The sequence below is a fragment of the Mastigoproctus giganteus genome, chromosome 6 (assembly GCF_048544385.1).
Source record: "Mastigoproctus giganteus isolate SK-2022 chromosome 6, ASM4854438v1, whole genome shotgun sequence".
In the NCBI taxonomy this organism is placed as follows: Eukaryota; Metazoa; Arthropoda; class Arachnida; order Uropygi; family Thelyphonidae; genus Mastigoproctus; species Mastigoproctus giganteus.
Window position 1 is genome coordinate 124,683,725 of NC_143580.1, and position 27,287 is coordinate 124,711,011.

Consider the following 27,287-nt stretch of genomic DNA (forward strand, 5'->3'; position numbering starts at 1 on the left):
GCGTACTTGTAATATGGTACATTTTCTTTGATTTATTATCCTGGTTGTGTCTATGAGGATCGAGTGATCACCCAGGCTCCGTCTTTTTGATCACCCTGCATCCCACGACGATGCGCTGGATTGTTTCTGGAGTCAGGTGGCGTTGCCAACACATGTCTTTTGTCACTTCGGGGTCCTTGGCGATGTATTTCCTGTAGTTCCTGGTGTTGATTACCTGGTCTTGTATGGAGAGCATGACTCCTTCGGTTTTGGGGAAGCGGATTACGCTTGTAAACCATGCTTTGAAAGCTGTCTTATCTATGCAGTCTTGATGAAGATCATTGTTGTGTCTGCTATGAAATGCCTTCTTCGACTATCTTCCTATCGTTTCTTCCGTCTGGGCAGGAGGGGATCTTCGCGCTTATGTTGAGTACGTTATGCAGCTTGTATATTATTATTATTTTTTTTAGTATATAATATATTATAAAACTAATATACAGTATAATAATAAAAAAACAGTAGAGAATATACTGCCCTCGTGGGTATGAGTCAGTTGGTTGAATTGGGTCTTCTCTACATCGGGTGGAAAAGACACGAGTTCGAATCCCGTCGATGACGCGGAGAATTTTTATGGGCCTTTTTCACAATAGCTTAAGTATAGTCGATCTTAGCCGAGGGTAACATGGTTTTTCCATCCAGAAACTCAGGATTTTTTCCCAACAAACAAATCAACCACAGAACGCACACAATTTATTGACAATAAATGCGGTGCAACAAGACCTCAGTTGCTGATGTGCCTAAAACTCTACAACAAACAAAAACACACATAGAATATATTATTTTTATGTAGTTTACAGTGAATATGCAACCGTTTATGTACACATAGGATAAAGTATTGTCACAGGAATACACTCAGTGATTATCAAAAAATTCAATTCAATTTTCAAAGTAGTGTTTTGCATAAAATCTCCCATCTGAGAACATGAGTTTTCTTTTGTACATCTGCATTATTACATGGTTGTTTGTCTTCTGTGTTTCGGATAAAAAAAAGGTAAAGTGCAGCCATTATCAACCCACTGCAGGATGGCAGCCTCCTCAACTATTCATTCTGAGGAAAATGGACCATAATCTGCCACGCTGGTCCATTGCGGGTTGGCAGATCGACCGTATTCAGCAGGCAGGGGCTTGAACCCCTGACTGCTGAACCCCCGGTCTGACATTGAACCCCCGGTCTACTCAAAGAGCGTGTGCTACTGCACTCCCGCTCCTGCTCCTGATCACTCGGCTACAATACTTCCTTACAATAAAATATAGGAACCATATCGGAAGGTTTACCGTTACCAGTAACACCGGTTCTTTAGCATATAAAACAGGGAATAAGAATGCTAAAATGTTAAATTAAGCTTTTGAAAGAGGAAATGGCAGAAAAATTTGAATGCAATTCAAAATACTATAAGCTTGGAGGTAGTGAAATCATCCGAAAATGATTTAGAGGAAATGTTGAACAAACAGATATAGCCTTCTTTCACCGAATATATGTACTTTATGCAACAGTTCCAAAGAAGGGAACAATTAAAAGAGTTGGTTACTGCAATATGAGTACACCACATGCGCAAAAATCTTTCAAACTATATGGCTACTTTTTATTCACATTATTTTCAAAAAACGAGATAGGAATTCGTATTATTTATTCCTCTATTATATACCCATGTTTTTTATGTTATTTTTTTATGTACAAAAAATTAAAAAGTTGTAATTATGTCTGTTTTGGTTCATTATTTGTTCGTTGAACCCTGACAGTTTCCTGGTATTATTTTTATTTCCTATTCGGGCATATTGATCTCTTGCTGTTATTTATTACTAGTTCACTCTAATTATCAATCATATTACATTTTGTAATTGTTCATAAATTTATCAATTTCTTCTTTAGGTTCCCCTCTTCTGGGCCATATACACTCATTACGTTTAATATTTTCTTTTCCAAACACGCAATAATCTTTCTGATTCTAAGTTATATTGTTTTATATTATTTCAATGATTTATGAAATGAAAGCCCTACACTTTAGTAGCTCTTTCGGTTTTTTGTACTCCACTATATATTAACATATAATTTACTATATTTATTATACTTTTCTCTTATTTGTTTCCGCTAACATACAAATCTTAGTTTTTCTATTTTGTAATTCTGCCACTATTTTCCCCCTTTTCTGTTAGTTGATCGTATGTAAAAAAATAAGAACATTCCACGTTCCAACTTTTATTATTCTTTTACTTTTTCTCATAATCCCTTTCTAGTCGATTCCCTACTGTTAGTCTGATTTAAATCTTTTAGTTTACTTTGAGAAATAAGGTATTGCATCTGAAGGTGGGTTGCTAGTCCTACTCTTCAATTTACTTGGATATACTGAATTTACTATTAAAGTGATCTAAAATTATCTGAAGCTTTTCAGCCATGTGATCTAGAGATATGCAGGGTTGTTAAAATTAATGTATCCCTTTTTAGAGGGCTCTGGAGCGAGTTCTAAGGCTCATACTGAAGAGAAATTTGGACAACAGGTACAATAAAGAATGCGCTCCGAATGCGAACGAAGTTATATCCACAATATGAGAGATGCTCTGTACTACCTATGCCACATACGTGAACTACGTATGTAGCGTAGGTAGTACAGGGTAATACAACAAGGTAATACAACAAGCCATCACTACGTATGTATGTTGTGGTATTACCTGGGTACCTGCCGGCCCACTGATGATGAAGCTCAATAGCTTCGAAACGATCGTCTGGGTGGTGGTACCGCTGAAAATAAATAACAGTAGTCTTCTCTACTAGAGAAGCGTTATTTATTTGAAGTAATGCAATAGCAGCTATCTCGTTGTGAAGGCAACCACAATATGAGATACAATTAAAACGATGCACTCTACGCTACATACGTAGTTCAAGTTTATGGGTTAACTATGGTGTATTTACACCGATACTATATAGTTAATTATCAAAACCCATAAGGATTATTCCTTGTGCATTTCGTTTTCAAAATACAAATCTATAGTATATACAAGTTATATGCAATAGACAGCAAGTAACATTAATTGCCATATAACTCCCCAAGAGAAAAATATTGATAATAAATGTCAACAGCAAGAAAACATTAGTGTTTTCGACACTATTTTCTAGAACAGGGGTGGTCAACGAGTCGATCGCGGATTTAATTTCTGTCGATCACAACGAATTTTAAATACACAGTCATCCCTCCATTTGTGCACCTTGTGCAATGTAATTTTTGAGATGGTAGATCGCGGCACATTTCGAAGGAAAAAAGTAGATCGCATCACAAATTAAGTAGGCCACTCCTGTTCTAGAATGTAGTTTCCTGCAAGTTAGTACCTTGGGTCTAGTACATAGTCATTAAAATTCGATATATGTAATGTATATCATTAACAGGAATTATTTTTCTGCAAAGACATAACCATTAACCTCTCATAAGTATAAGATTTAATTTTCAACAACAGTTCTTACAAACAATTTACAATATAAGCCTCAGTGAAACTCAGAGTCAATAAAACCTTATATACTCTTTGGTGAAACACCTCATTAAGGATTAACATTCACTATGCATTTTCATCTCCTGAACATACTATCAGAAAAATCAGAGAAATACAAGAAATTCTCCCTTGTTTCCACCAACCGTGGAAAATCAGCGGGACTATATACATTTGTCAAAATGTGAAGCTGATTTCTAACATCTAAATAGTGGTTGGTTACATAATAGGAATAAATGATCGACCATCTCAACAATTCCACAAGGGAAGAGAGGCGATACAGATAATCCAAGTGTGCTTAATTTGGAATTTATACTCCCATGATTTGTAATCATAAGTGTGACATTTAAGCAGGAACCAAATCATTTTAACTGCTTAGTGTATTCAAAAACATTAGGAATAAAACTATATGTAACCCTGCACAAAAGGGCAGAATTTCATTCCAAATGGTAATTTCTCATAAACTCAGATATTAATCTAGCAACATCCTCCTTTTCTGATAAATCCATATTCAAAGTATAGTTACCAATATCAGCTGGGGGATCCCTTCTTTGGTTATATAATAGATACCGCAATATTATTTCATAGTAAATATGTATTCGACCATTTAACGCTCCGAGGTGGCAAGAAGGAAAAAACGCTGAGATTAGATAAGGTATTTTTTCACCATGCTATTAACCACCCTAAAGCTCCATGCACCTGCCGCATAGCATATGATAGGCAAAAATAGACTTATAGACTTTTATAGTATAGCTTTAATGTACTTAATTTTATACCTAAAACGTTTCTACTAATTTTTAATATTTTCCCTGTTAAAGCCTTAATCTTGTTCAAAATATACTTTACATGTTGGATGAAAGAGAATTTATGATCAAACATTACTCCAAAATACTTGTATATTCTCTATAGTTTGATGCTTTGATTATTAAGTTTAATAACTGGCGGTCTATTTAGATTTAAGTTGCCCTTAAGAAGAAGAGGCTGTTTCGTTTTGGGAACGGAAATAACTAATTTGTTCACATGCACCATGTGTTAATAAGATCATCCAAGATGTTATTTGATTTTTGCTCTAGCTCTAATCTTGAGTTTCCCCATAATCAAAAGGGCCAGGTCATCTCCAAAGTTAAAATATATACCATTCATAATTATCACATAAAAACCCACTAACTTTCAAATATTATTTTTGAAAAGAATAATGCTGCACTACGTTCATCACAAATTTCACAAATAACCATCACCTGAATAACAAAATGCAGTTGCCTAGAGTAAATCCGGAAATAAATATGCAATAAAAGTAGACAAAAATTTTTAGTCACTATTAATTAAACTCATCAGCGCTCGACAAGTGTTGACATGGCAACTGATTACGTAATTGCTCATGTTCTCCCCTCCCCCCAACATTTCTCTCTCTGATATGTAATCTAATAGCTTTACAATCCACAATATTACGTTAGCAACTCTGCATGAAATATTTGAAAGTAAAGGAAAGCGAAAATCCAAATTTCGAACCAAACTGACATTAATTAGATAAAAAAAACTATAAAAAATTAAATAAAAACCGAATGAAAGAAAGGTTGAAAAAAATAAATGAAACTGAATGAAATTCTATAAAATATAAAATTTTATAGAAAGTAGCTAGTAGAAATTTTGTAATATAACTAACAGTATTACAGTCCACAATAGTTGCTAATGCGCCTAAAAACCAAATAACAAACAAACAAACAGTCCACAATAGTTGCTAATGCTCCTAAAAACCAAATAACATACAAACAAACAAACAGTCCACAATATAATGTTATGAACTATGTACCAAAGTTCGGAAGTAACGTGAAACGAAACCAATTAGATTAAAAAAATAAATACAAAATAAAGTAAATAAAAACCAAATGAAGGAGTTTTTATTGGGTTAGCTTATGGAAGATTCTAATAATTGTAACCAATAAATTAATTAAAACAACATTCATATAGTAAAGTGCGATTTCTCCAAGTTGTCTTCTCTAACGTAAGCGTACTACAGAAATGGCAAAGTTAAAATATATATAATTCATAATCACATTAAAAGTTACCACTTACCTATAAATATTATTTTAGAAAAATAATAACTCTGCGCTATGCTAACCACTAATTTCACAAATAACGAACTTCACTTGAATAACAGGAGCACATGAATAACTAAATGTATATCTGTTTAGAGTAAATACGGAAATAAATATGCAAAAAAAGCAGACGAAACCTTGTAGTCGCTATTAAATTCATCAGCGTTCGACACGTGTTCACATGGTAACTGATTACGTAATTGCTCGTGTTCTCTTCTCTCTAATAGAAATTTGTAACAGTTTCATTTCGTATTACGGTCGCAAAATAACATTATGAGCTAAGTAGGAAATATTTTAGAGTAAAATGAAATCAGATTAAAAAAAGGACAAAAAAGTAAATAAAAACAGAATCAAAAAGTAAATAAAAACGGAATCAAAAAGCAAATAAAAACCAAATAAAAGTAAAAATAAAATTTTATAAAATATAAAATTACTAGTAGAAAGTAGCTCCTAGAAATTTGTAATCAAACTAACAGTATTATCAACAGTACTTCTATCACAATATATAACGTTATAAACTATGTAAAAATGTTCCAATTAAAGTGAAACGAAATTATTCATAATTATATATATATATATTTTTAAAAAAGATAAAAAGTAAATAAAAAGAAGAATGAAAAAGTAAATAAAAACCTAATGGAGTGACAAACCAGATAAAATAAAAGTAAAAAGGACAATAAAATTAAATAAAATTCTATTTCTTTCTTTGTTTATTTGCCATTTAATTGGACTACCTTCCACAATAGAAAATTTTTTCTTACCTTCATTTTTACATTCTATTCCCCCATTCCCCTTTAAAATTCCGATCTACAAGTTCCTGTGAGTTTTCACATAGCATAGTGCAGTGCGTCCCAATGTGTACTACGCGTACTTCTGGAGGTAAGTGAAAGGGTTTTAAGGGTACACGGGAGAATATTTTATTTTACTTTATCATAGTTTTTTTAGCTGCAGAAATAATTCAGTAAAATTTAGTACAGTGGGCTCCACTTATAGGAATCCGTGGTTAATTAATTGATCAGTCGATAACAGGCACTAATTTATTTCCTACTCTACAAAGCACTACAAAGATCGATAGTCTTCGTTTTCCATTCCTTGTTATATCATATCATTCAGATCATGAAATGATTCACCAGCAGGTCAAGGAGCGGATTCAGTAAGGATGGTGAAGAATGAGTTTTCATGTTACATGCACTGAATACAATTTCCGTACTGTATTTGTTTTTTCCTACAGTGAAGGTATTTGTAGGGAATAATACATTTTGATTTTTCACGATTTCAGTCTATTATACATTACCAACACCGTTCTTGAATATATGCTTACTCACAATATTGGCCTCGAGTTTTGCATTTAAAAAGATAAATTATATATCATTCGAAAAATCTCAACCAGAAATGGAGTTCACGATATCAACCCAAAATTTAATGAAGTAATTTTTAAATATAAAATTAAGTAATTGATGTGTTTACGCAAATAACTGATATTGTAAATTAGCATCGTATTAGAAGTACAATTACGACGTCTTAAACGGTAGAGTAAGGGATAAAAAATTCTCGTTTTTATTACTTCGAATATGCGTGATCAAATATAGAAAAATGCGGTTATCTCTCTCCCATAAATATTTATAAGTTCTTTTTACAGAAAAACTGAATAAAAATAAGAGAGAAAAAAAGCCGAAAGCAGAATTTACTGATTAAGAATACTGTTAGGAGTACTATAGTTTCGTATTCTTAAAAAAATCCATATACAAGGCAGTATTTTAAATCTTTCAAGTGTTATGCAGGGTTGGCTAAATCTAATACTCCAAGTATATAGTGGAATTGTAACGTTCCTATCTCTACGAACAATTGCTTGATAAGTTATTAACAGGACACCATGAGTCCGCACTGAATCCAAAACTTCACTGTAATGTAAACCAAAATCTTTTTCTTGTTCTACCGTTTTTAATTTAACCCCTCTAATAGACAGATGATCATTTAATTCGCAGAATGACAGCTCCACCGTACAACCACTCAAGTTTCTCCGAACTGTCAGTAGATAGAAGAACTATTGTCAAAGAATACGCTGACAGTTGCAAGTTCTGATATCATCTTTAGTAGTTGCAAATTTGCCTTAAGTTATTTGCAAATGTGTTTTTAAGCAACATAATGGAAGATCTGAAAAATGAACAATGTTTTTTCTTATTCGCTACGGAGACTGAGAAAACAGTTTTGCAGAGATCAGTGTCTCAAGAAAACTGCAATTTTGAAGTGCCACAGGCGCATTAGAAAGATCGATAACCTGTTAAAATATTGCGCTACGAAGTTTCACAATGAAACTTCGCAGCATAAAAAAATAATAAAGTGTAAGACAAAATATATTTCTACGCAAAGTGTTTTACTTTCATTAATCAGTTTTCACATAGCTAATGTCAAACTCAAGGAGTAAACTATATTAGTGCTGAATATTAGAATTATAAATTAAAAATAGAATTAGGATACAACGACTAAACACTGAGTATTATTAAGATTACATTTTTATTTTTTTCAGAAATGCTGTTGTGTAATAAATTTCATTTTCACTAGCATATAGCACTGCACAGAGAAAATTATGCTTGCCTGTAGCGTAATCTTCCAAATCCTTCTCTCTCTCTCTCTCTCTCTCTCTTCCTGTACTGTTTTTAATTCAACTCTCCAAATGCATATTATTTTGGGGAAGTTATTTCCCAAGTGTAAAACCATGCGTTGTAAAGGATTTTATAAAACGCAAGTATTGTTCAAGTATAAGATTTAATGGGAATTTTTTTTTTTTTAAATCTAGCATTAATAGGAAGTTTTAATGCTGCAGAACTCAAGGTTTTACGCTTGGGAAATAATAGAAGGTAACACTGAACTGCATTTATAATCAAAATTGTAAATTGTGATTGAAACAAGAAAGAGCACAATAAAAAATTTAATGACCTAGAAAGTATAAATAAAAATAATCTAAATACTACATGTTTTACCTTCTCTTTAGACTATTCAAACCAGCACTTCGTGGCAAACCTCAAAAGTAAGCACAGGAAGACAATTAATCCACTCTACCAGTTTTTTAACATTTTAGAATGATTCCCTACTTTCCTGATTCTATTCACCATGATCTTTAATTGAGATATTTAGCAAAACAGCTTAGGCTTACTACTACACGTTTTACAGTAGTTATTTTCTCTAAAATTTAATTTTGTATAACTCAAATCATATATTTTAAGCAATTTTTAAATCCATGTAATTTTATAATTACTCACGGTGATAAAAGCTTTCTCTCCTCTTGTAAGCTACTGCTATAATTATTTTGAAGGACATATATTATCTTGCGCTATCAAAAAACTGAGCTGCTGCTATACTAAATGTCCATTTTTGTTTCTACCTCATTTCACACATCGACGTAAAGCATAAACTAAAAATTTTATTACTACAGTACTTCTCATTTGACTTAACAAGCAAAAGACAACGCTGGTATTCACTAAGTAATGAACTTGCGTCACATCTCGCTCTATACCTCATTGGTGGCTTCAGTATGTTTTCGGGAAGCTATTTCACGCGCTACGTATACCAAACGACATCTTACTGAAGTTAAACGCTATTAATATATCTTTCAATGTATCAAGATACGAATACAAGTTTCAATAAAAAGTTTTATTTTAAAATTAATATCAGTAATATTATCCACAAAAGTTTTCCGCCTTAATTATTTTGTAGTATTAGTATTAGCCATGTAGTGCAAGGAAGCCACAGGGATTTTCTAAACTATCCATAAATAATGATAATAAAAAATAAAATGAAAAAAAAAAAACTTTAATAATAAAAATAAAAATAAATAAAATAAACAGCGTATGTGTTTCTCAACTCACATAAGCAGTCCGTTCTCGTGATACCCCAAATTCCATTACAATTTTTTATCCCTAATTACGCATTATATAATTAGAAATAATGTTTTGTTTATTCTATTCCTATTTATACCTATTCTGTTCAGTGTACTGAAGTGCTCAGAAGGTCCAGCTGCCCTTTGAATTTCTTCTGTCAGCTTCAACTACCCATGAAGGTAGCTGAGACTGACAGTGAGTTGATAATTACTGAAATAAGTTAGGAGGTAACTTATTGCAGTAATTATCAACTCGCTGGTTAAAATAAAACGTTCAACAATTCAATATAAATTTCTTTCCCTGTAAATTTAAATTTATGGCAGGGCCGCGTTAACGCTACGTTCAAACCGACCATGGCCAGCAACCTGACCCGAAAAAGGCCTCGTTTTCAGTGTAAATAATTTTTAAAGTAGTGATAAAGTTTATATATATATATATATATATATATCCTTAATTTTTGTAAATATAATACCAACTGGATAAATTGGAGAATTTAGAATATAAGTATTAGGGGTGAAAACTATACCCAATTAGGTCAAAGGGCCAAGTATTTTGGTAACCGGGTTGGACTTCTTAGTTGTACCCTATAAATACACACATATAATATAATAAAATAAAATAAAATAGTAAAATTAAAATGATGATGTAGCTAATTATAGATACATGGATACATTAAATGGAACGTTAACTAGGGCTAGCTCCACTCAATATATCCCATCAATTATTAGCTGAGGCTATCTGTTTCTGTTTGCCATTATACTGAGAATTTACTGCGAATATATTATTATTATCAGTTTAGTTTAATTACTTTATTCTTATTCTTTACTTTATTTAATTACTTTATTACTTCGTTCTTTTTTTTATTCTTTACTTTATTATTTTTTTATTCTTTACTTTATTACTTTAATTACTTTATTCTTATTATTACTATTTTTATTTTATAAAATAAAAATAATAATAAGAATAAGAATAAAGTAATAATAATAAAAAATTACTAATCAGGTTATTTTTCTAATCATTATTGGATTTATGAAGCAATGGGTATGCTAAAATTTCTTCTAATTTACATCAAATATCACTACATACTATAATACCAGGATCCTTACTAAAAGGTCAGGCAGTTATGCTCCCTGTAAAACCAAAGTATCTATATAATATTCTGTTTATATGCTTTTGCTTTCTACTTGCTAACTCTAAATTACTCTAAGCCCTTCACAAACATACACTAACTCACACTATCTAACCTTTAAAGAATACTGTATACGTCTCAAAATACAAATCTCGGAGTTGGAAGAAACAGCCGGTGCTACTAGTCCAACTACACTATACACTATGTACAGGTTTAGCAGCATGAATACCTTAGGCTCCGAATATAATATGTACATAAACTGCGTCCATTCTGTAGTCGATTTGCTGTAAGTTGGACGAGAAACCCGAGTTTCTGATATAACCCTCGCATGAGGCCGACTAATTCAGCCACGATGTGAAAAAGATCCATAAAAATTCCTTGTGTCATTGACAGAATTCGAACTCAAGTCTTTTTCACCGGTGTAGGGAGGAAGGTGATTATACCAACTGTGCTACCAACGAGGGCCTCCATGTAGTATTTTCACAGTGGAAGTAATTCATCACTTCCTACTGTGCAAATTGCAACGTTGTTTGCACTCCTGATATTGAGTCGTTTTCAAAATTCCCTTAAAGCGTGCTATTTTTTTTGCATTTGTAATCTGTATTTTGTAGCCTTTTGTATGTGTTCGCTATATTTTGTAGCCATTTGAATTTGTACTTATGTTATCTATATGTGAACCCCTGGCGCTCGTCGCCGTGATGGGATATTGTGCTGTAAATCTACTTCACAATAAAGATTTATTTATTTATTTATTTATTTTCTCCATCTGTAGCCCCCAAACATTTAGAATATGACCATATGATACCTAATGGTAGATGCTGCTCGAAATTAGCACATTCTGGTCTATAAGTGGCTGAGTTAGTCTCAGGCGAGGGTAGCATGATTTTATCTCCGGAAACTCGGGGTTTTCGTCAAACAAAACAGAAAATCGACCTCCGAACACACGCAATTTTCACAGACAGTATTCACGGAGCAATATGACTTTAGTCACTGATGCTCCTAAAAACCTACTACAACAACAACTGGTTCATAAGCTGTAAGATCGATTTCGGATTAGTGGAAAGAACATGGATTTTATCATTTACCACCCATCACTAGTTCATCTCATCTCAGTTGTCTTGGTGACCTAGAGCATTGTTAACGATCTGCAATATGTTATCCAGCAAGAACGACTTGCTGGATAAGAAATGAAATGATACTGCGGATCATTAACAATGCTCTAGCTAGGCGCTGGTAGCCCCACGCTTTCTTCAACTATGCCATAGGAAGCTAAAGCCACTCACAGATCTTCGGTCCTAGTAACGGTAAACGAATGTCAGTTTCACAGCGAAATCCATAAGGCAACTTGTTCTAGTAATCAACAACACGCTGGTTAAAAGAAAACATCATAGCAGACAGCATTATTTGGTATCATTATTAGTATTAGCCATACAGCGCAAGGAAGCCACAAGCTTTTGTTGAACACAGTTGGTAGAATCGGCGTCCTCCGCACACGGGGGGTGGAAAAGACCTGAGTTCGAGTCCCGTCGATGGCGTGAGGAATTTTTATGGGCCTTTTTCATAACGTGGCTAGGTTAGTCTGTCTCAGGCGAGGGTAGTATGGTTTTTCTCCAAGAGACTCGGGTGTTTCGTCTAGCAAACAGCAAATTGACCACAGAACATATGCAATTTACACACAATATAAACGAAGCGATATGGTCTTAGTCGCTGATGCTTCTAAAACCCTAATATAACAATAACACTTCGGCAGAACGTTCCGAAAAAAAAACAGAAAAGTAGATAAAATACAAATTATTCGCTTCCCTTCTCACTTAGGTAATCTAGCTGACCTTTGAATTTCGTCATATTGTCAGTCTCAACTACCTGCGAAGGCAACTTGTTCAAATAATCAACAACACGTTGGTTAAAAGAAAACGTCCTACAATCTAGAATGAGCTCCTACCCCTATAATTTCAATTTATGGCCATAGTTCTGGAATTCTTTATAGCAGCAAAAATTCCGCCTCTTTTCATTCATTTTACTAACCCCTCTCAGACACTTATAAACCTCAATCAGGTCCCCTCTAAGTTGCCTAGTTTTTGAGCTCAACTGTGCTACTTTCCTCGAAGTCTTTCCTCGTAGAACTGCCCTTTTGCCAATCTCACCACGACAGTTGCCCGTCTTTGAACCCTTTCAAAAAGCTCAATATACTTCTTTTTTCAGATGAGGAATCCATAAGTGGTCGCAATTTTCCAAATGGGGTCTTCCAATTACCTTATATAGTTGGGTTATGACCTTTCTATCTCTATAGGATATTGTTCGATAAATCATCGGCAGCTACCATGGGCTTTCCTGGCTGCCTTTTTTTCACTGCTCAGAGAACTTCATATCTTGCGTATCGTAACTTCCAGTTCCCTTTCTACCGCTACTGTTTTTAATTCAACCCCAGAAAGTGTATAACTTATTTTGGGGTTGTTGTTCCCCAAATCTAAGAACTTGCATTTCGCTGCATTAAAAAGTAGCTGCCACTTTTCTGACTGTTCTTGAAACCTGTTTAAATTCTTCTGAAAGAGCGCTGCTTGGTTGGGTTCATTAACGACTTTCCCAATCATTACATCGTCTGCAAATTTTGACATCACGACCTCTAACCCTTCGTCGATGTTCATTTAAATCAGAAACAAAGTGGTCCAAAAGCCTAATACTAAGTGAATTCCACTTCTGATGTTACACCAATATGAAGAATATCTATTAATCACAATCCTCTGCCTTCTGAGTGTTGTGATTAATAAATATCCATTAATTCATCTTAGAATCGTGCCGTAATCCCAATTTTTTAGCTTATACAGTAACCTCTCATCAGGGACTGAACCAAATGCCTTGTTAAAATCCAAATAAACTATATCGAAATTTTTCCCTACATCCAGTTGATGAGTAACTGTATCAAAATAGATTACCAGGTTGGTTAATCACGATCGAATTTCCTTTAACAAAACCACGTTATGTGTCGTTCAGAATGCCATTTTTATCGAAATGTTCCTGGATTGCATTCTTGCGGATTGCTTCCAATATTACTACCGCCGAAGTCAGACTCACCGATCTCAAGTTATCGACTTCACCCTTAGACCAGCCTTTAGTATTAGCAAAACAGCACTCCCCGGCTTACGTAATACTCGACTTAGGGAAATTCGACTTTACGAAGTTTTTACCGGCCGGTGCAAACAAAAAAAAAATCGTGGAAACGTATTTTGCATCCCGTAGGAATAAATGGAGGTAATGTGAAAATATCGTAATGTGATGTGAACCCGAAAACACATTGTTTTTTTTGGATAATTCGTTCCAAGAACTAGGAAGTTGAAATTTTCGCTATATAACTAAGCTATTTATCTCTCTAAATTATTTTTATAATGGATTATAAAAATTATTATTTTTATAATGGAAATTGCACTACACTTTCATCGTTATCATATGTCCCGTTATAAGAATCAATTTTGAATGCCTTTGTGATATTTTTCTAAAACACATTTCTGGAGGTCACTACCATAAAATAATAAAAACAATTTGCCCTTTCGGGTTTATTGGTCTTTTCTGTTAGCGCAATCTATTATAAACGGGTAGTAAACTTGATCTTATTGCATTTGCGATAATCCCGATAACTAGAATTGTGTGGATTTTTCCATTACGGTATTATGGTGAAATGAGTTCCCCTTCACTGAAATCTTCAATCATATAAAAAACATAAATAAATTTTCAGAATTTCTTCATTCCTATTGACGTATTACAATGGTGAAGGGAAAGCGACAAAAGGAAAGTGCAAGTGGTGGTAGTGCTATGAAATGAAACAAAATTGATTTAGAAATGAAGATGAAAATGGTTAAGAAGTACGAAGCAGGACAAAGTTTGTCATCTACTGCACGGAATTAGGTCTCACTGATTCAACAGTGAATGCTATTTTAAAGGTCAGTGTAAAAAGAACGTGTTAAAGGATCAACACATTTAAGATTAACAGTGGTCACAAAACAGTGTTCAGATGCTGTATCGAAGATGGAAAGCTATTAATAATATGGATGGAAAATCAGATTCAGAAACAAGTGCCCCTGAGTCTAATAGCCATTTAAGCAAAAACAAGAAGTATTTATGAAGGTATTAAGGATAAGTACGGCGAACCCCAAGCCAAGTTCGTGGCAAGCTACGGGCGGTTTAATAGGTTCAAGCATCGCGCTGGTTTCCAAAGCATTAAAGTATGCGGTAGAGTCGCTAGTTTCGATTCTGCAGCTGCAGAGAAATTTTGTGATGTGTTGTAAAAAACCCCTTCTAAATCTTCACAGCCCTCAAATTCCGCAACACCATATTTATCAACTGAAGAGTTAATTCTGGCAACGATACTTGAAAGGCAAAACTTGCTGACGTTATACCCGTCTCCTCTCTTTTTTGTAATTTTATAATTTTGAATTTTTTGCAATTTTGTACACTTTTGTAATGAGATTAAAAAAAAAATTGAATAAATAATTCTATTTACATGTTCCTCGAACATTTCTTTTTTGCTTCAATCAAATTCAGCGCGCTTAGTTGCGAGTGCTGCATAAGCCCTTAGAGAAATTCCGACTTATGTAAAATTGGACTTACGTAGAGTTCCGCGGAACGCAACCCTTACGTAAAGTCTGCGCGATAGCATAGTGGTATCGTCACCGTCCTCCACACACCGGGTGGAAAAGGCCCGGGTTCGAATCCTGTCGATGACGCGAGGAACTTTAATGGGCTTTTTTCACTCCGTGGCTGAGTTAGATGGTATCTGGCGTAGATATCAAGTTTTTTTTTCATCAAAAATGGGGTTTTTCGTCCAGCAAAACAGACAAATCGACCATAGAACACACGCAATTAACAGACATACGACACACAGCATGGCAGATGAATTTAATTATTCAGGTGCCCTAAAAACAATAGTTGTTTTTTTTTTTTTCCCTTACGTAAGTCGGGGAGTGGCTGTATGTTGGCACTTCTCCAATCCAAATGACACAGTCCAATGATGCCCTCATAATTAACTTCAATGGTTTAATGAATTCTCTAGCTGCTTCCTTCAGAATTACTGGGTATATGCCTTCAACTCCAGGAGTCTTACTTGCCATTAGACTCGAAAATGTTTCTAATAAAGTCATCAGTAATTTTGAAATCACTATTTTCACACGCCTCAACCCCACTCCACAGCCTCTATTCAGCATGAAGAGTCATTCGTCAGTAAAGACCGATGCAAAATACCTATTCAGTTCACCATCAACATCGGCTGGGTTATCTAATACTACACTCAGTACAAAAGGGTATGATTCTTTTATTTCTTTGTGTTCACATACATGAAAAACTACTTGTCTCCATTCTTCGCTCTCTCTTAGCCAGTGCTTTCTCATACTCAGCTTTGGCCCTAACCTTGTATGTGGTACCTCCCTAACGTAATCTGTGGTTGCCCTAACCTTATCTCTTTCGCAGAAGAAGAAAATAGATGATTTGTAAGCGATTTATTACAGCAAAATCTCTTCTTTCGTGATGAAAGTCCTAGCGAGCAACCTCTCCAGAACAGCCGTGTCACCAACGCTGCATATGTATATAAGCACAGCATCCAAACTCCTCAATAATTTGTCTAAAAGGCGCCTCTGTAGCCAGGTGGGAAGGAGCAGCAGTGCGTAGCACACGCTTCTTGATTAGACCGGGGTTCCAGCCCGTCACCACCAAATACGGAGGATGCGGAAAGGTCAGGGAATGACCACCGCATATTCCCGGAGCAATATGGCATTAGTTGCTAATGCTCCTAAAAACCAAATAACAACAATTTGTCTAAACTGGCTGCCGTTTGGAGATGTTGACTGTTGACTTACAAAGAAATGAATTTTGCAGAATCGTTCCGGTTTCTACTTAAATTTCACCACACTGGCCAAATGTAAACTTGGTCTGTAGTGCAATCTGTTATTTTTCCCAAAAGTTTTTGTCTACGTCCCCAGGTTTTTGGCTCCTATTTCAGTGTGAGAATTCCAGTCGTTCATTTTGTTACTCCTCCTCCCTCAATCAGATAGCCCCCACCAACCGAACTATGCCTATTTCAGCGCTTTGCAAGTTACATCTATTAGGTCTCTCCTTCCAAGTTGTCGCCCGATTGACTGCTCCTTTGTCAGCTTCAAAACGAGAAATAATTCCAATCCCAGACTACGAGTACTTTGGACTTCTTTACTTTCCCATTTGATTCGGAGATAGAAGCACTGAGTTTGATGCAAAAATAGAGTGAATGGACACAAAATCGGCGATAGCCTTATAATCGGCAGAGAACTGGTTTGAGAACATTTAGTCACGCGATCGAAAGCACAACGCATGAGATAGCTGGTGCGACCATGACGGAATGTGAGAAACAACGGAATGTGAGATCGACAGATACTGAGGGCCTGCTCTCTAGCAAATAAAAAAAAAAACAGAATAACTGCTAAAACGGGAGGTAGTTATTAAGTCTTCTCCTACTTTTACAAATTAACAATTCGAAAGCTATGGTTATATCCAAAGGCGGTCGTTTTTTAAGCTTAGTAAAAATTAGTTCGACATTTGATCATCAGGGAAGCGCACAAAGAGATTAATTTAGAAAAATAACACAAAGCAATTTTTTCATTAATCGTTATTGATGATAAAATTTCTACGTGCCCACAATTATTTTTTAATAAGCAATCGAGACAGGGCGTTGTGTTCGCTACAGCTGCCGTCAAATTTTCCGACGGACTCTTCGCTATCTCCCAACGGATTGCGTCCTTCAAATGTGAAAGAGTTGTTTTAACCCCATCAATTCTTCGAATCACCTCTTGTGATCAAGACACTCTCTTATGGCTGCTATTTGTCCGTCGTCCTTCAGCATCACAAGATTTTGATGATGACGACCACTTCTAGGCTTAGGAGTTTAGGTGGTCATATTCAGAACACCTTGCAATATTTAATAGCGTTATTCTCAAAAAAGGACACCTTCCGGCAATTTTCTGCCTTTGACATGCCTCCGAGATTACAAGAATGGCGATAGCGTTATTGCAGCCTTAGAGCCATAAATAAAGATTAATTAACAACAGCGTTTTAACTTTAGGCAACATTATAAAACGAACTTGGCTGGACTTAAGTTCAGTAACCAAGTAAGGTTACGTTAAGGCTACAATTTCGGGCTTGTTATCTTGACGACGAAGAATAAGACCAATAGGGACAAAAACACGGGAATTATCCCTCTCTAGAGTGATTCCTTTTTATAAGGAACACAAAAGTTAATTCCTTTATTGGACGGAATAAATCGCTTGGCCTTCTGCTGGTCAAATTTCGAATATTTTTTATTGTTAAAAATTCCACATATACTGATTACATTAAAAAAAAAGAACAGTTTTTCAAAACGACTTATAGTTTCGAGTTATTAATTTTTTTTTAAAGCGGGAAAAGACTATAAGAACCCTGTATGCTCGTCTTACAGTTCTCTGATTTAGTGCACGTGTGCACACTTCCCAGAGCTAACTACCTTTAACAACATTTAAAAAACACTGATTTCAGAACAGCATCGCTGAAAGTGATGTTTTTAAATTGAATAGTGGCACATTCCGTAACTGCTTAGTTTAATTTCTGACTTCTTGTGGCAGATTTCATTAATGAGTTCAAATATCCTACCTTTCGCAGCATCGTCTTCCAGTGGTTGCTTGAGAGCGGTGATGTCGCGGAAGGTCAAGAGGAACAGAACAACGACGTCCTTTTCGTTCTTGATGGGGGCGATATGCAATAGCAGCCATAAGGGAGTATCTGAAACAGAAATCGAATATAACTATTATCAATTATCGACAAGGAACCATTTAAATCAGATAATCATCTAAGAAAAAACCTTTTCATTGTCGCCAACAGTGAAAACTAAGTTATTACCAGATAACTAATATTGAACTAAAAGATTTTTTCGTTTTCAAATCAATAATTTTCCGATGCACACCAGCACTAGATATTTTCATCTTTATTTATAATTTGATATTCTACTGAACAATTTTAATCACACTCCTCTGTCTTTATGCTAATGATCAATTAGTACTTGACATCTTATTTGCATATTTTGATCTGATTATTAGCAATGACATGCATTAAGAATTTTCAGGTAAAGGAACAACTATTTTTATTTATTTTACTTGACATGCTGGAAATGAGGTATAACGACATGCAAGCAATATCATGCTCTCTCTCTCTCTCTCTCTCTCTCTCTCTCTCTCTCTGTGAGTGTGCGTGTGTGCGCGCGCGCGATGGCGGCTTCGAGCTAGACTATGCGGACCCCGCCGTATATTTTGAAAATCCTGTACCCAGCAAAGCGCCATCAGTGTAGTGGGTTTTTTTTTGGTTTTTTTTTAAGTAGTTGTTGGCGCATAGGCTTCTGTGGCCATAATGCACCTCCCAAGGTTTTTGCAGTACTTTGATCCAGTCTTTTCCGCTCTCAGTGAACACCACGCACCAAGTGCTCGGCGCTGAAGCATGGACATATGTTCAGCTTAGGGACAAATGGTATTATCCTCTGTTCTGCCTGAGTTATCATCTATATTTTTAAATTAGCATTATCATTAGCAGAGGCATATGATGCAAGCAAGCTTATACAGCAAAAGCCCAAAAAAGAAAACCCTATTTCACACATCCATTTGCTCTAAACGTTTGTTTAGAACAAATAAATTCTTGCTTGAATTTATTTAAGATATCAATTTCCACAACAACAGACGGAAGTTTGTTCCAGCAATCAACTAACCGCTGGCTAAATGCAAATCTATTCTACAACAGACTTTCCTCAATTTGAGTTTATGCACCCTCAGGTTCATAATCTGAGCAAGAGGAAGAATCGCATCAACACTGAGCCTGCTCAACCCATTCAAGGCCATATACACCTCAATCGGATCACCTCACAGGTGCCTAGTCTCCAGACGCTGCAATTTGCAGAACTTAAGCCTTTTTTCGTAAGGGAACCCCTTCGTTCCCCTCACCAATCTTGTTGCCCGTCTCTGTTCCCGTTCTCGCAACTCTACATCCTTCCTAAAATGAGGCTTCCAGACCTGTATACAGTACTCAAGGTGTCGCCTGACCATTGCCTTATACAAAAGGATAACCACGTCCTTCTCCCTACAAGCAAAAGTCTTGTATATCATTGACAAGACCCAATGACCTGCGCTGGCAGCCTGTCTAAGCTGCTCAGAAAACGTTATATCTAACTATAAAATTATCCCCAGGTATTTTTCATTCTCTGCCCCTGAGTTAATACCTCACACTTGGTACGTTTCTCTGGAGTTACATCTACCCATATGCAGTAATTTGCATTGTCAATTTTAAACTTCAGTTGCTAGTTCTCGGCCCATCTGCATAACTTTCTAGATCCTGTTGCAGTAGCATACTGTCATTAACAACCCTGCTAACCTCTGTATCATCTATAAACTTCGATATTAAGCCTGATATACAATCATCAATATCACTGATTTTTATACAAACCAACAATGGGCCCAACACCGAACCCTGGTGGACTCCAATAATAACAGTATTCCATGAAGAGCAGTGTCCATTAATTACCATTTTCTGTTTTCTCGCAGTCAACTACCCTTTTATCCATTGTAGCAACTTGTCCTTAATGTCATACTGATCCAATTTGTACAGCAGTCTTCCATGTGCAACAGCATCTAAAGCTTTCCTGAAATTCAAGCATATTATATCAAAATTATTTTTTGCATCCAGTTATTTTGTGACCACATCATAGTATCCAATCAAATTCGTCAAACAAGACTTCTCCTTAACAAACCCATGCTGTGTCTGAATTGTGACCTCCTTTTGTGACTTGTTTACAGATTAGCCGAATAACTTTATCAAAATAAATCCTTTCTCGGTATATCATAAAAGCACACAATAATATTCGTTTTATTTACACGATACAAATCATGGATCTAGTTTAATTACTTTAGACATGGCAGCATTCATATCAAAGAAATCTCTTGTAGTGTCAGTGCTGAAAGCTAGAACATTTCAGTCTTGTTTCAAGATACCAGCTCAAAATAAATAAACATAATCCTCTCAGAGTATCCTAGGATCCTCCACCCCACAACACGTACTGTAAATTTCTTTTGAACTATTCAGTAAACAAAATAGTTCCAAATGGTGTATAGTACTTGAAATCTGAGTAGTGGCCATGTTGTTCAAATTTTCCAGTCAAAAAGAAAAAGATTGGATCTGTCAAAAATACCCCTGGATTTACTCATATATTATATTTCTTGTGTAAATCGGATATTATACAAAAGTTATTAAGAGTACAAACACAGACACACAAACGTGGAGATATATCTTAAGCCCGCTTTCTATTTTTTGATATTTTTTCTTTTTCGTTTCACCAGAGAAAAGAATGATTGTTCATTTTATTCTCGCAGTGGCAAACGTTTAAGACAGCATGCACATCCATTGTTCCTTTTTTCGTACGCTACTGTCTTGCACTTGTCATTCGAGTAAACCAACAAAAGTGTCAATGGCCTCGTGGGCATTTAGCCAAGTATGTAACACGAGTGGAAAATATATCAGTTAATTAAAAGCCTTTAAAATTCTGACTGAAATACAACTCACAGCCAAAAAGAACATCGAAAGATTTCTAATCTTTCCAAAATAATGACATATCTTGACATATTTCATTAACTAGTTGTTCTTTGTTCACAGTACGGGTACAATTAAAAAAATGAATCCTCTTAAATGATTTTTTTTCTTGTACATGTTCAAGAGGATTGGATCGATTATCGAAATTCGACCAACTTACTGCTTCTACTGGAATTTAATTATTCACCATCCATGCCGAAACATTTTAATTAAAATATAAGGAATTTAATTAGACTCTTCAGAGCAATATCTTGGATTATTTCGTCCAGATGAAAAGATGTTGATTTGAATCATACTAAGCTTTCCTTAGTGGCAAAACAAAATGACGTCTTAAAATGCAGAAGTTTCGGACGAAACTTAAAAATTACCTAACAAAACATTACGACATCGCAACCCCCTGTACGTCCAATCAGAAAGGGAATAGTGTATTTAAAAGTACGATTCTTGATGCCACTTCTTGATAAGAAGTCACGCTTTTAGCTTATGCTGTAAGTGAATTAATTAGATACTTTCTATAAACCTCTGTAAGGAACTAATGAACTACCACTAAAATATAGTTTATTTTCTGATTAAATATTCATAGTAATTTGTTCTGAGAAAGTAACTAAGTTCTCCTCATGTATCTCTAAATAAATCACTCTTACATGATCATGAACTTAAAGGACACCCACATGCGACTGGAACAGCAAACACTTTTATTGCGAACTTAATCAATATCCGCCAAGACAATATTCTACCACGGATAATTTTTTTATTTTCGTTCACTGAATAAATGAAATAATGATGTCGGTGGCATGACTCACGTTTCGTTTATAGGGCAACGATATTGTCACATCATATTAAAAACATTGTGTCACGCAATTTTCCGGGCAGAGAGGCAGAATAACTGAGAATAAAATTACGAAATTTTATATACAGGATGTTTCGCTTAAACTGCACCAGCTGTTCTTTCTTTTAGTTTTGATTTTTATGAGGTTTTAAGTGGAGACTTTTTCCCCCTTTTTCCCCTGAATTTTCATAGGTTCAGATAACATCGTATAAAAACATTATGGGAATCCTATTGTCTCGAAACTTGATACCACGACATGGTGACTTGTACAATCGAGATCCACTAATATTCGTAAAATCGGACAAATGCTAACTTATTGCGATTTTCTCTTGTAGAGGATCTGTGTTCTCATTTTGAATTTAAATCAAATAGTAAATAGAATATATAGAATAATGGAATTAAAATTTCTAAAATATCTATAATATTTCTTAATATTCTATTTAATATTTTATTTTTATTTGATTTAAATTCAAAATGAGAACACAGATCCTCTACAAGAGAAAATCACAATAAGTTAGCATTTGTCCGATTTTACGAATATTAGCGGGTCCCGATTACACAAGTTGTCTGTGCAACATGTCGATAGATTCAGATTGATATAAAGGTTTTAATTAAGATTTTATGACTTTGAAATTTGCTTAATAATCATTTTTTTAACAATGATATAGTTTTTTTTTCAATTGTTTGTTTTGTCTAAAAACATCAATTTATTTTCAAATACCCTCTGAAACTTGATTTATTGGACAAAAATATGCGGGAGCCCCATTCAACGTCGAGCGCGTGTGTTATACCGGATACACAGTTTTAAAGGGGTAATTAGCGAACACAAACAAATTTTAAGATGAAACAAATTTGTTTCATCTTAAAAGAATAATATACATTGCATATACAAATTTATACAGTACAGTATATATATTTTTTATTATTGTTTATTTATTATTTTTTTGTTAGTGAAGACATGAGTTAGAGTTATATTCGCATGGCAATTAATAGGTGGAAAGTACCAATAATTATTAAGAACGATTAATCAAGTTCATAAGTAATATTATCAATGTAATAAAACGTAGATAATGAAAGGCTGTAAATGCATAGCTGCTTTTAAAAATCGAACGCGGTCATTGGTCGAGTGGTAAGTGCAGATGCAATGGCAGTGGCATTTGACATGACCATAGTTCAAGCGTACGACTGGTAAATGATAGTATTCACTGTGAAAACGATTAGCAGTAAACTCGTGTGATTTATGCAGTCGCACCAGACTACGCAAATTGACACAGAAATTCTCTGCTGTTCATATGAAAAAAAAAAAAAAATAAATAAATAATAATAATAATTTTAGACAAACCTATTTAAGTTGGTACGTGCATTTTAAATATACCTAGGCTTTTAAATGTACACCTTTCATTATGAAGTTATGAAATCAATGGTGATAATATAAACCTTTATATACAGATACGTATAGTTATATTATAAAATAATATTTGAGATACTTAGAGTAAATAAGACAATGCAAAAAAGGCAGAATGCGCTGGTCCCACAGGAGTTAGTTATCGTCATAGACTCTATTGTCAGGGAGACGGGGAATATATTGAGTAAAAAGGATAGATGGAATAGGACCAGGAGGAATAGTTGATGACGTTGTAAAGCATATATTATCTTTTAAGGGCACAAAGGGTGATATTGTTGACTATTGTTGTACACGTTGGCACCAATGACATTAAGAGTAGGAGATCTGCAGATTTACTTAACAAGTACAGGTCAATGTTGCAAAAAAGTCGTGAATTAGGGTTAAATTTGAAAGTGTCTGCAATTCTGCCCAGACACATTAGGAGGGAGTACATGATGAGAGCCTTGTCAATCAATTCGGCCCTGGAGGAAATGTGCAAGGCTTAAGGGGTAAAATTTCTTTCAGCCTGGTCTGTGCTTGTTAACAGGAGAGACTGCTTCTACAGGGATGGGATACACTTAAATAGAAAGGTTGCAAGAATATTTGCTGATGCTATCGAAGCAGTGTTAGGTGGGTCTGAAAACTGCTAGCTTGGGGGGATTCACAGACTAAAAGGTTAAAAGTAGCTGCAGGCAGAGGTGAAGGTGATTCTTGCACAACTTCTATTAAAATAAGCAGCGGCGTGGAGCGAGGGATGTTGGGGGTTTCAGGGACTGATGGCAGTCATCGTGAAACAGGTAGGTATATGGGATGTGTTAAGGTAACTAATAATAAGAATAGGTACATATATACTTGCATGTTTACCAATGCTAGAAGTATAGTAAAATAAATTTGATGAAGTTGAAGTGTTGGCCAAGACATCAAAGGCGGATATTGTTGGGACAGCAGAGACGTGGTGTCACACAGATATAAGGAATGCTGAACTGGAATTTGGGGAGTACAATGTGTACAGAAAGGATAGACAGGATAGAAAGGGAGGAGGTGTTATGCTGTTAATTAAGAAAATCATAAAATCAAAAGAAGTGCATCCAGTTGATATAGATGAACAGTGCACCGTTGAGTTAGTTTGGTGTGACATAAGCAAGCACTGTGAAAGCAAAAATAAGAGTAGGAGTGTGTTATAGGCCTAATGACTCGAATGAGTACAATGAACAATTGTACAGAGAAATAGAGTGGGCTAGTAAATCAGAATGTCTTATAATGGGAGATTTTAACTTCCCAGATATAACTTCCCAATAGTCTTACACCAGTAAGACTATTGTCGATTTATTGGATGTTTGTTTTCTGCAGCAGCATGTTCGAGAGGCAACCAGAGAGGGTAATATTCTTGATCTGGTTATCAGCAGTGATCATTCGTGTATTAAGAATTTGCAGATAACGGAACCATTAGGTGGCAGTGATCACAATGTACTGATGTGAGATTTACTTTAAGATATAATTACCATCAGGGGTAAAGGAAGGGGAATTTTGCTTCCGTAAAGGTGACTATAGTGGTCTCAGACAGTTTTTAAATTCAGTACAGTGAGACCAACTGATGATGTTACCAACAGCAAATTCTAAGTGGGAAGCATTCAAGGAATTAATAGTGGAAGCTACTAAACGTTTTATACCTATTAAGAAATATTGTTCAAGGTTTAGGCCTAAATGGTTGTCAAATGAACTAATGAGACTCGTGGCAGAGAAGAAAAATGCATGGGATGCATATAAATTATCAGGCGACACAGAAGCCTATGATATATACAGGGTGTTCGGAAAGTCACTGTGCACTTTTCTAATCATATTTTGTTTTTATATTTCAGATTTTGATCCCAATAAGGTTTTAACAACTGAAGAACGTGTATGGCTCGTCGAACACGTATTCCGAGAAGGTGGTAGATACACAGATGTGGTGCGACAGCGATTTGCTGACAAATTTCCAGATACACCTGTTCCACATCGCAATACAGTTCGTAACCTTGTCGATAAGTTTCGGGAAACAGGAAGGCCAGAAAACCTATCGGAGGAGAAACTGTTGGATATTTCTGACAGTATGCTGCAGAGTCCATCAAAATCATTACGAAAGTTAGCTCAGCAGCATGATATTGGTCTTGGAACTGCTCATAAAGCCGTCAGAAAGAAATTAAAGCTCTTCCCATACAAAATAATGCCGGCACATGAACTGAAAGCAACTGATCATGAAAAACCAATACGCTATTGCAGATGGTTTAACCGATTTATCGAAGAGGACACAGCCAATGTGTTGGATGTAACCTTTTTCACCGACGAAGCATGGTTCCATCTCTCGGGATATGTTAATTCGCAAAATTCAAGATTATGGTCATCCGATAATCCTTACACTTTGCACGAAACACCCCTACATGATTTCAAGGTTGGTGTGTGGGTTGCTATTTCCAGACGTCGAATTGTTGGCCCTATTTACTTTATGAACACAATAAACAGCGAGCGCTATTGTTTGGAGATTCTTCACACCTTCATCGGTCAGATGACAAGTGATGAAATCAATTACTCATGGTTTCAACAGGATGGTGTTAGTGCCCACATATCTCACAGATCTATGCAGTTAAAGGAATGTTTTGGAGACCGCATTATTTCCACAGACGTTTGGCGCCACGCTCACCAGATCTAAATTCACCAGACTTTTATCTATGGGGAGCAGCAAAATCTGCAGTGTATCGAGCTTGTCTGCGCACGCTGGATGAATTGAAAGCAGCGATAACAGCATTCATTCATTCTATTTCAAGCGAGAAACTGATAGCGGTATTTAGAAACAAAATAAGAAGGATCCAAGCCTGTATTGATGCTAAGGGGGGTCACTTTCAACATTGTTTATAATTGTCATTCATATTTACCTCCTGTATTCTATATTGAAACACGTCTGTTCTGTTAATAAATAGTGCACAGTGACTTTCCGAACACCCTGTATAAGCTAGTCTGTAATCAAGGTTAGGCAGGCGAAGGCAGATTACGAGAAATCTTTGGCGAAGGGTGCTAAGAAAAACAGCAAGGATTTCTTTACGTATATAAACTCTAAAAGGAAGGGGATGAATCTGATTGGTCCACTTGATATCGATGGCTCGACTGTTGATGATCCTGCTCAGATAGCAAAAAAACTGAATGAGTATTTTGCATCTACATTCACACATGAGGTTATTAAAGTTTGAAAATGCCACAAGGTTATCAAATTGTAACAGGGTGCTTAATTATTTTGTAATAACTGAGAACAAAGTGGAGGAGAAATTGTTAAAGTTAAACATAAGAAAGGCACCTAGGGTGGATGGGATCTATCCAATTATATTAAAGGAAGCGGCAAAGCAACTAAGCAAACCCTTAGCAATAATTACGAGAGCATCCTTGGACTCAGGGGAGGTCCCCACGGACTGGAGGTGTGCAAATGTATCCCCAATTCACAAAGGGGGATCGAAGGGTGACACGAGTAATTACAGACCAGTTAGTTTAACTTCGGTTCCGCGTAAAATAATGGAGTCACTGGTTAAAGATTCATTGCAGGGTCATCTAGACAAGACTGCAGCAATAATTCAGACACAGCATGGGTTTGTTAAGGGAAAGTCTTGTCTGACAAATTTGATTGGTTATTATGATGAGGTTACAAAGTAACTGGATGCAAAAAAATAATTTTGATATCATATACTTGCATTTCGGGAAAGCTTTTGACACTGTTGCGCATGAAAGACTACTGTACAAATTGGAGCAGAATGGTATTAAGAGTAAGTTGCCACAATGGATAAAAGGATGGCTGAGTGGGAGAAGACAGAGGTGGTAA

At 35.4% G+C, this 27,287-nt stretch overlaps 1 protein-coding gene across 1 annotated transcript in view; it reads right to left on the reverse strand.

Moving 5' to 3' along the window:
• LOC150084558 (potassium voltage-gated channel protein eag-like) overlaps window positions 1-27,287 on the reverse strand; it is a 470,795-nt gene that overhangs the window by 159,690 nt on the left and 283,818 nt on the right. Inside the window, exon 3 of the mRNA XM_090376286.1 lies at window positions 18,261-18,389. Coding sequence (XP_090232412.1) covers window positions 18,261-18,389 — 129 coding nt within the window. The remainder of the gene's footprint in view (window positions 1-18,260; window positions 18,390-27,287) is intronic.